Source organism: Poromitra crassiceps (assembly GCF_964638095.1).
Source record: "Poromitra crassiceps genome assembly, contig: HAP1_SCAFFOLD_2097, whole genome shotgun sequence".
NCBI lineage: Eukaryota > Metazoa > Chordata > Actinopteri > Beryciformes > Melamphaidae > Poromitra > Poromitra crassiceps.
The window spans coordinates 1-11,137 of record NW_028150328.1 but is presented as its reverse complement, the minus strand read 5'-3'; the positions used below and the strand labels follow the sequence as shown (position 1 = coordinate 11,137).

The following is an 11,137-nucleotide window of genomic DNA, read 5'->3' as shown; positions in this document are numbered from 1 at the left end:
ATGTGTAAAGACAACTGTCTGATGACTGTGTTTAGTGAAGGTAATAAGCGCAACACATTTGATGACATTACATGGTGTGTACTGACACCTAGTGGTCAAGATACTACAGTACACAGTTGTGTAATTTGGTGAATGAGCTTCTGTAGTGTGTGTGATTGAAATGACAAGTTGACAACCTGCAGAATATTGGGCCTCCATCCCTGAACTATACTCGCAATGTCCAATGGTTGAAAAGCACCTAAATTTCACACCAAACTATTCCTCCTGGAGATGCAGCCAAACTATTCCTCCTGGAGATGCCGCCACAATGCAGCAGTGCAGTAGTTCTCAGGGTTCCCATAAAGGTATGGAAACTAAAGGTATGGAAAATGTTTTTGAAATATCTCAATGTCTTAAAAAGTGTGGAAAACAGCTAAAATTGTGACGACTCGTAATTTTCATAATTTTATTTTTATTATTCATTTAACAAACGCTGCAGGCTGCAATCACCCGATCCGGACATGTATGTATTGAACAGCCACTGCAGTTCTTCTAATGTGAGAAACACAGATTGCAGAATTCTTTACTCAAACAGCTCTTTAGTAATTCAGTCAAAATACAATGCTCAGTACATGTACAACGCTCTGATAACAGCTTTTGACCTTTGAATTTGTCAAGTTAGAATGACTTTACTTCTTCCTTATATGACATTACTTTGTGAAGTGTTGACACTTGCAGAACAAGTATTGCAGAATTATTAGATTAGATGAAACTATCTTGCAGCATTTAATATTCAGTGTGATTGACTGGATTATCAGAGGGGCAGAGTGTTAACCACCATGATTATTACAGGGACAAGTATGGGTAGAGTTCCTCAGTGAAGGTGCAGCCAGTAAAGGAGTAGATGGCTGCAGCATCTATGTCATAAAAGGAGACCAGACCACACCCTCCACATAATGGAGGACAGAAGTGTCAGCAGTCAGTTTTGTACTGATGTCCATTCCTCAAGCATAGTCCAGTATTAATAGTCCAGTGCTTTGGTGTCAATAACATAATGTTCCCCTTCCTGTTGATCGACCCTCTGGCCACTCCTAAATTCCAGTCAGTCTTCCCTTTAACCTGAGTGAAAAAAGAACAATCCGCACACTAAAAGGAGCTCCCCTTAGGTATTTTTTATTTTGCAAACAGCGTGACGTTTCGGGCCACACTGGCCCTTCCTCAAGATGCTTTCTGAAGTGGCAGAGAGACGCCGTCTTAAATACCCGTATCAATATACATGACATCACCAGGTGTTCAGCAATTAGTAATTAGAAAAGTTAAAATAAAGATGTACACACATAAGAGACGTAGGTTATTCTAGACACAAATGTATAGATTCTAACAGTATATATATACAGTGTAGACAAATAGGACAAAAATAATTATTATACATGCCACCCAAAAGGGAGTACCGTAGTTTGTGGGCTCTGTTTTATAGTAAGTAGTTAAGTAGAGTTTGGAAGAGGCCCAAAACAAATACAAATATGAATGCAAATACATCCCTGGAGGCGACTTCATTAACCACAACATTACTACTAGCACTGTGAGTACTGTGAGTACCCTTTTGATCCAGCACCCAGGCCCAGTGTGGCCTAGCTTTGGATGTGCGTGTCCCTGTCTATTTTTTTCCCTTTAACCTGAACCTCTTAGTAAAATCTTCCTGAAGAGAAGCTCTGCTTCCCTAACACAAAGGTACAGTAAGAAAATCTCTCTGGGTTGTCTGGGAGATTCATCTTTACATCGCCATGATTTACTCGTTTCCCATCATCAGACAGGAAGAGAGCCTGATGTGCTGTAACAGGATCCAGAGTCACATCCATTGCAAACTGCTGGAACTTCTTCAGTTCAGCCTCAAACAGCTTGTTCATCTCTTTCCTGAGAGTTTCCTTCAGCTGAGCCACAGCTCTCCTCACAGGCCCCACATAAGATGAGCGATGGACACTGACCTCTGTCCAGTCCTTGGTGTGTGGAGGAGTGTTCAGGGATGGGAAGCTTTGAAGGAGGCGGAAGTGGTCTTCAGTGTGTGAGAGCTGGTCCACCTCAGCGCTTCTCTTCATCAGCTCATAGATTTCCTATTCCAGCTCTTTAGTCAGCAGTGTGAGTGTTTCTCTCTCCCTCCTCTATCTGACACAGAGACACTGAGGAACCAAACCCAGACTCAAACCTAAACCCAAACCCAGGGTAGAGTGGTTCAGTGAATGTGGAGTGGAAGGTGTGGATGTGGATCAGTGTGTCAGAGGAAACACTGTAGAAGGACAGAGAGCCAGCATGCCAGTCCAGATACACTGCTACTCTGTTAGAGTCAGAGGAGAGGGGGTAACATATGGCTGATGATCTGTTATTGTGCCAGAGAAAGTAACGGTCATCAGAGCAGTACAGACTCCAGGACTTTTCATTCCCTCCAAACCTGCAGTCCTCACCCCTTCCTCGCCTTCTGATTCCTCTATAGGTCACTCCTACATCAACCCTTCCTTTCCACTCAACCTCCCAATAAAAGCGACCAGTCAGACCATTTCTACACAGCAACTGTTTCCAGTAGTCAAATCTCTCTGGGTGATCAGGATATGGCTGCTCCTCTCTCACTCCTGTCACCTTTCGGTTGTCTTCAGACAGGAAGAGGTTTATCTGTGCTGTGTTTGGGTCCAGTGTGAGTTCACAGGCATCTGATTAGAGAACAAGACACAATACAGCAGCTTAGAATAGAATCGAATCGAATCGAATCTTTATTATTTATAGAGTCTTTATCGTCCACATGTGGAAATTAATTCTGTTCAGCCACACAGACATACAGGGAGTTTCTCATCTAATACATCTGTTCTGTTATTGATTTATTGACACTTTGCTCAATAATTTCTCAGATGTCTCATTATGTCAGCCGCCCACCATCCTGATTCACTCTAGGATATCAATGAGTGGATGTCACATACTGTGGTGTAGTAGAGGGACTTTCTATCTCAGTAGTTGAATATGTGTTGCTTTGTTTTTAGGACTCAAACTAAATACACACTTACACTTCCTCAGACCTGGTTTCAACCACTGTACTCCACCATGGTCCACACTGGGGAATGAACAAAGTCAGACCAGCAGATTCTCTTTGATGATGGAAACATGGACATCATTTTAATAACCTTCCCTTCATATCCACCATTAAACATAAAACACTATTCCTCACATTCTCAGTGTGACAGAGAAAATGTGTGTGACTCTCAGCCTTCTAGCAGATATTGCCTCTCCATACCTGAGAGAGTCCAGTCTCCAGCGTGGATCCACCAGTCCAGCAGAGAGAAGATTCCCTCCTGATGCCCCTGGATGATTGTAGCTCAGGTCCAGGTCTTGCAGATGGGAGGGGTTGGAGTTCAGAGCTGAGGCCAGAGAAGCACAGCCTTCCTCTGTGAGCAGACAGCCTGACAGCCTGCACACGCGCACACACACACACACACGCATGCACGCACACGCACACACACACACACACACACACACACACACACACACACACACACACACACACACGCATGCACGCGCACACACGCACACACACACACACACACACACACACACACACACACACACACACACACACACACACACGTTTTTTTTAATTGTCATGACATTTTCATCCATATCATCCATCCAGTATTAATAGTTTGTTTACTCTAGATGATTTTGTACAGGTTTTCAGAGAAAGAGATTGAAGCTTTCAGTATAAACTACTTGTTTAAAAAGCATAACATGCTGGATTTTCCCATATTAGGCTACACTGCTCTGAAATGATGATAATGCAGAAACTCTAATCGTCTCCAATGTTAACAGTTGACCCAAGGATCGTGTTTGTGTTTTCATCTCAGTTCTTGGCCCAAGACAAAATAATGAAATATTCTCACAGAGAATCGAAACTTAAAGCTGAATTGGTGAAAATGGGTACAAAAGTGCCCTCTGCCATGACAATCCTAAATGACATACCCCCCATAGTGTATGAGCACTGCTGTGTACTGTGTACTGTCTGTTTTTATACTGGGCACTGTACTGTCTGTTTTTATTATGTTGTCAGACTGCCAAAGAAAAAGAAAAATTTCCATTATATGTCAATTGAATGGACAATAAACTTATCTTATCTTATCTTAATGTTGCTTTCTCAGCTGGTTTCAAAAATCACATCAGCAGGAAAACGAGAGGTCAGCTATTTTCACTGACAGCATGTGAAGCAGAATTTAAAGAGTATGTTGACCAGTAACATTTATTCTGACCTGAGGGTTTCCAGTCTACAGTGTGGACTCCCCAGTCCAGCAGTCAGTAGCTTCACGCCAGAATCCTGCAAATCATTGTTACTCAGGTCCAACTCTCTCAGGCTAGATGACTGGGAGCTGAGAACTGAGACCAGAGCTTCACAACTTCTCTCTGACAGCTGACAGCCGCTCAGCCTGAAGGAGAATTAGTGATGAAAAACATTGAACATATTTTTTTCTATCTTCACAACATACTGTATATTGAATCTATCCAGTTTTGCACTTACACTGATTTATTGGAGGCTTTGACCACTGGCAGCAGCCTCAGAAGAGCCTCCTCTGAAGCAGAGTATTTCTTCAGGTGAAACACATCCAGCTCTTCTTCTGATGATAGTAAGATGAAGACCAGAGCTGACCACTGAGCAGGGGAGAGTCCATCTGTAGAGAGACTTCCTGATCTCAGGTACTGTTGGATCTCCTCCACTAGAGAATGGTCATTCAGCTCATTCAGACAGTGGAAACAGATTGATGCTTCTCTCTGGAGAGGGATTCTCCCTGATCTTCTCCTTGATGTACTGGATTGTTTTCTGATTGGTCTGTGAGCTACTTCCTGTCTGTGTCAGCAGGCCTCGTAGGAGAGTCTGATTGGTCTCCAGTGAAAGACCCAGGAGGAAGCGGAGGAACAAGTCCAGGTGTCCATTTGGACTCTGTAACGCCTTGTCCACAGCACTCTGGTAGAGGTGACTTAATTTTGATACCATCACCGACAACTGAGATTTTGATTGTGCTTCTGACAACAGATTGACATCAGAGTCGATGAATGAGGCGATGACATGGACAGCAGCCAGAAACTCTTGAATGCTCAGATGGACAAAGCAGAACACCTTGTCCTGGTAGAGCCCACGCTCCTCTTTAAAGATCTGTGTGAACACTCCTGAGTACACCGAGGCTGCTCTGATATCAATGCCACACTCTGTCAGGTCTGCTTCATAGAAGATCAGGTTGCCTTTCTCCAGCTGCTCAAAAGCCAGTTTTCCCAGAGAGAGAATCATCATCCTGGTCTCTCTATTCCAGTGTGGATCTGTCTCAGCTCTCTCATGATACTTGATGTTTGCCTGGATGGACTGAACTACCAGGAAGTGGATGTACATCTCAGTCAGGGTCTTGGGCAGGTCTCCTCTCTCACTGGTTCTCAACACATGGTCCAGAACTGTAGCAGTGATCCAGCAGAAGACTGGGATGTGACACATGATGTGGAGGGTTCGTGAAGTCTTGATGTGGGAGATGATTCTTCTGGCCTGCTGCTCATATCTGAATCTCTTCCTGAAGTATTCCTCCTTCTGGCGGTCAGTGAAGCCTCTCACTTCTGTCACCACATCAACACACTCAGGAGGGATCTGATTGGCTGCTGCAGGTCGTGTAGTCATCCAGAGGCGAGCAGCGGGAAGCAGTTTCCCCTTGATGAGGTTTGTCAGCAGCACATCCACTGAGGTTGACTCTGTAACATCAGTCAGGATCTCATTGTTCTTGAAGTCTAGAGGAAGTCGACACTCATCCAGACCATCAAAGATCAACACAACCTGGAACTTGTCAAAGCTGCAGATTCCTGCTTCTTTGATCTCAGTAAAGAAGTGATGTAGAAGTTCCACCAAGCTGAACTTTTTCCCTTCCAGCAGATTCAGCTCTCGGAAAGTGAATGGGAATATGAACTGTATATCGTGGTTGGCTTTGTCTTCAGCCCAGTCTAGAGTGAACTTCTGTGTTAAGACTGTTTTCCCAATGCCAGCCACTCCCTTTGTCATCACTGTTCTGATTGGTTGGTCTCTTCCAGGCAAGGGTTTAAAGATGTCTTCACATGGGATTGTTGTTTCTGGTCCCACTGGATTCCTGGATCCTGCTTCAATCTGTCTGACCTCATGTTCATCATTGACCTCTCCACTCCCTCCCTCTGTGAGGTAGTGCTCTGTGTAGGTCTGATTCAGAAGTGTTGGGTTTCCTGCTTTAGCAATGCCCTCAAACACACACTGAAACTTCTCCATCAGACTTGATTTGAGTTGATGTTGGCACGCAGCAGGAGTTTCTGAAAGAACAAATACCACTAATGAGCAGATTCTTTGGTAAACATGAGAAATGTGAATATTTCCTGGTCATGTATCCACTCCATGGCATCTCTTCAGCTCATCACTGTGACTGCACAAACAGCTCCTGGCTGTACAGTATGTGCAGCTCAGTGCGAAAGGTAACTGGTGTCATGCTGTTTTGTTTCCCAGTGTGCACCACTGTGTTCACATTAACAAATTAATAATTTCACCAGATTATCCAGAGAGATTGTGCTCATTTACCTTTAAAATTGTGAACTAAATCATTTGTTAAATGTTTAGATTTACAGCAGTTTGGAAATCCATCTCCCACCATTCCCTCTCCATCATGTTAAACCTATTACAGTAAAAGCGTCTTACTTCTCTGCAGAGAGTCAGCCAGCTCCTCCAGGTTCATTCTCCTCAGGAAGTGCAGTGTGATCTGCAGAATAGCTTCCCTGCTGCTGCTCCTCCTCTGCTCTTCCTCCTCACCATCCACCACCTCCTCGTCCTCCCTCTGCCTCTCTAAGCATTCTGGGTCACCTGGACTCAGAACACTCTGGAATCTCTTCAGCTCATTCTTCACAAATGTGACAATGTTCTCCTCAAGCAGCTGGAACAGAATAGTATTTGAATTCAATTTTCTTACTAAAACCATGAACATCAGGTCCATCCGGCATAGACTGAAAGCCCACTGCTCTAAAGAGTGCAGCTTGAAGACTGTTACCACCAGAGCGGTTGTTTTGTTCATTTGTAGCTGTAAAGTAAAATGTAAAGTGGTGCTGTACATTTACACACCATAAATATGGAGTCCAGGTCTGTTTGAAGCTCCTGGACAGACTGACCACTGGGAACCTCTGACCTCTGAACTCTGGAGACAACGTTATGTATTAGTATAAGTCAATGTCGCAAACTCTCTTTCTCTCTCTCTCTCTCACTCTCTCTCTCTCTCTCTCTCACACACACACACACACACACACACACACACACACACACACACACACACACACACACACACACACACACACACACACACACACACACACTTACAGTTCATGATGGATGTTGTTCATGATGGATCCAAATGATGTGATTTTGTGATTTTTGGGAGAAGAAACTAAATCAACATTAGCATGACTTTTTCCCTCTGTTCAGTAGAATCAAATACTGTAATAACAAATACATCTGTTTTCAATTACCTTTGCTCAATAGGGTGCTGTCCATCTTTGAACGCAAGAGGAGGCTCTATAGACCAGTCACTCTTCATGGACACACAGCTAGGTACAGGGGAGTCTGCTCTCTCCTGCTGTATCCTGCTAAGGATGGATAAAACAGGGGGGCAGTGGCAGTAGAAGTATTGTGAAGGTGTGCAGCAAAATTGCTCACAACACTCTAAACGACTTTCATAGCTCTAAACGACCTCCAAAGCTAGGACCTTGGCCGACCCTAGCCACCCTCTGACCCCAGAGTTTGAGCTGCTCCCGTCCGGTCGCAGATACAAAATGCAGAACTAACAGGCACAAAAACTAATTTGTTCCTGATTCCATTGGCTTCCTAAATAGCCCCATGTGATTTTCATTGTAACTGCTGTCATTTGTTGTTGCTGTTTGTTTCATTATTTGTTGTTTTTTATGCTTCTACTGGCTGCTTCACAAATTGCCCCTTGAACCTTGAACCTTGAAGCCAGGTTTTGACCAGCGGTTTGCCAGTTTGAATTCCAGTACCAACTTTGAAAGACACTGTTAACTATTTGCCCACACTGTGCAACTACCAAAAAATTGCTTGAGCAATTAAGGATCTAGACCCCCAGATTGCTCTGGGGGAGCTGCTCAGTGACCAACAGCAGAAGACTGTGCAGAAGACTACTGAACATGCAGCTATCTGTAATGTGAGACAGAGCAATGCTGCAAGAGCATGTATGCAAAGTAAAACCCTTCTGGATAAATAGAGTAATTGTAAAAAAAAAAAATTACAATTGGACACACAGCTGGGTGTACATGAGTCTGGTCTCTCCTGCTGTACTGGGTTTCAACACACCAGCTACAGCGCTTTTACTCTGAATAATGATGGAATTATTAAACATACAGGGAAATAATGACCTATTTTCAGAAAGGTGTTTATCTTGGAATTTGATAGGGTCCAACATTGACTGGTCACTTTTCATGGACACACGGCTGGGTGCAGGGGAGTCTGGTCTCTCCTGCTGGACTGGGCTTCAACACAACAGAGACAACAGGGCTTTTACTCTGAATAATGATGGGTTAATGATGTCACTTCTGAGCTCTGAGATGGAGAACAGTCATGGACAGACAGTTAGAGTTCCTCATCTTACCTCTTAGCTGTGGTCCTGCTGTCATGTTCCCCAGACAGAGTGGTTTTAGAGGGAGGGAGCCCCTCCTCTCTCTCCTCAGACTGACTCATAGCAGAGCGAACAACTTTACACAAACACATACATGTAGGTAGATTCAACATGTTTCCATTACAGAAAGCCTCATGTGATTTGATCGTATGTCATGTGACGTATATATTATGTCATGTTACGTATACATTAAGTGTAGAAAATATTGAAAAACAACTGCTCTTTCAATCACATAGATCGACTGTGCAGGTAGCTACAGGACTTTTAAGCCTCTAGGACAATCGAGATGTTATTAAAGTGGTTAGAATGAAACAAAGTGCATCTCAGTATTGGTACTGATATGCACTGATATGAGACTGAAATGTCAAGTCGTTACACAAAACTCAACTCGGTGGAGTGGGGTCTGAAGGTCTGAACCAGGCAAGAAAAATGCATGTCATTCAAGCTGATCTGGGCTGTCTGACCAGTTCCTGTCTTTTGTTTTTTACAAGCTGAGAGCTGGTGCTCAGTCTAGCTGCATGGCAACCACTAAAAGTAATTGATACAGTAAATCATGCTCATCATTGGTCTTGAAAGTCAGACAGATATGTTGTCCTTTCTTCTAATGAATATTTATATCTGCAAGCATCAAATAGACATTTTGAAAACCCATATCACCAGCATCTCAGGCAAGTCTGCTCTACTGTTATACAACACGATGAAACAGCCTATTCATCAAACATGTGTTCCCTGGTAGGATCGTTACCTGGTGAACTCACAACCACATCAAGTCAAAGATACTTTCCACCTTCATCTGTAGAGGAAACATTGAGAGAGAAGACGGTGCTTATTCTCCCTCGTCAGTCAGTCTGTTGATCTGCAGCTGCGGCCGGTCACATCCTCATAACTTCACTCTAGAAACTGTATGACATCGGACCAGTCAAACCTGTTGCCAACCTGTGGCAAAGCACAGCTCAGGTGAAGTAGGCTAGTTCTGCTATGTGTCCACTAGATGGAGCACATTAGCCTCAGCATGATGCATGGATGCAGATTTGATCACAAATCTCCCTGTAGGCAGCAGGGTGACAGTGAGCACTGTAGCCTTACAGCAGGTCTTTTTTGGTGATCTATGTGCAAATAAAGCCTTCTATTTCCTTGATTGAGTATCATGCGTCGTGCAAATACATAAGTTTCTCTGCACTTATTTTCCCCCACTTGTCTAGATGTGAGACTTTTTCCCTCCCTGGGTGATGTGGCTGACCCAATCACTTATCTCACAGGAAGCTGTTTTAACAGGAAAGACTCATTGTGGGTGTGGGGTAAAGCGCTTAAAGCGGCACTGTAGATCAGCAACATGTGTTCTTCATTTGAAAACCAATACATGCATTCATAAATAAATTAGAAATTGTAAATTAATCAATCTATTTAGAGTTCCCATGTCATTTGCACAATCAAGTGAGACTTCCGCTGAAGTTGCCCATGCTCAGAATATGCTGTTTAAAACGGACTTTGAGTAAAAGCATTTCGCTTGATTAAATGAAGACTGGTTGTTCTCGTGGATTCAGAACTGATTCACAGCCTCATGTCAGCATGGTCATTTTGGCTAATTAGATTTTGACTGTAAAAGACCGAGCTGTGAGAAAAGTGAATCAACGAGCATCCAATAATATATGGTGGTGCACAGGGATTTTAGGCAATCTAGTGTGTTTCTAAATATATATATATATTTCTCAATCCATACAAAATAATTTGGCAAAATACATTTTATTGAGACAGCACTTCTCTTGTTCCTTCTTGAAAGCAGATATTTGCAATGTCCTTTATCACAAGGCAAAACATAAAGAATTGTAAAATATATAAAGGAGTAAAGTAAAATTGCTAAGCACATGGCAAAAGGTGGTTAAAAATAAGAACGATAACATCTAAAAACGAAAGTAGGTCAATGAAAGATTTGAAAGATAATAGTAGCTTATCTAAGTTCCTCGGGCAGGATGTTTTACACAGTCTAGTCTTGCCATTAGTCTTGATAACAAAAATCACTCAAAGCCTTGAGCTGAGACTGCAGAAAAGAGGATGCTAAATCTACACTTCTACTGGCTGCTTAACAAATACTGATCCTGGTCCCAACAGCCATTCTTGTAAAGCTATGACAAAAGATTACAAAGTGCTTTACAAACAATAAAAGACAATGCCTTAAAAGGAGCATTTCATGTTCTCTGTCTGAATGACAATGGCCGGGTTTCCCAAAAGCTTCTTAGCGCTAAGAAGCTTCTTAGACCCTTCTTAAGGCTCCACGGGAGGGGTCTAAGAAGCTTCTTAGCGCTAAGAAGCTTTTGGGAAACCCGGCCAATGACAATCTTGGTGTGGGGTGTAAAGTCACAATATGTTTTCATTTGAGATGACACATCATTAGGAGTCAATCATTTTTTCACAGACCCAGTATTGCGAAAATGCACAAACGTCATCAACCCAGCTGTTTA

At 43.1% G+C, this 11,137-nt stretch overlaps 1 protein-coding gene across 1 annotated transcript; it reads right to left on the bottom strand.

Moving 5' to 3' along the window:
* Positions 1-1,484: 1,484 nt before the first annotated feature.
* LOC310772147 (protein NLRC3-like) lies at positions 1,485-7,167 on the bottom strand. The gene is given in 8 exon segments (XM_083664595.1): positions 1,485-2,681; positions 3,030-3,076; positions 3,257-3,430; positions 4,263-4,436; positions 4,529-4,761; positions 4,763-6,321; positions 6,701-6,932; positions 7,118-7,167. Coding segments are annotated over 8 exon segments (3,000 nt in total). The 5' UTR covers positions 7,121-7,167; the 3' UTR covers positions 1,485-2,103.
* Positions 7,168-11,137: the final 3,970 nt, after the last annotated feature.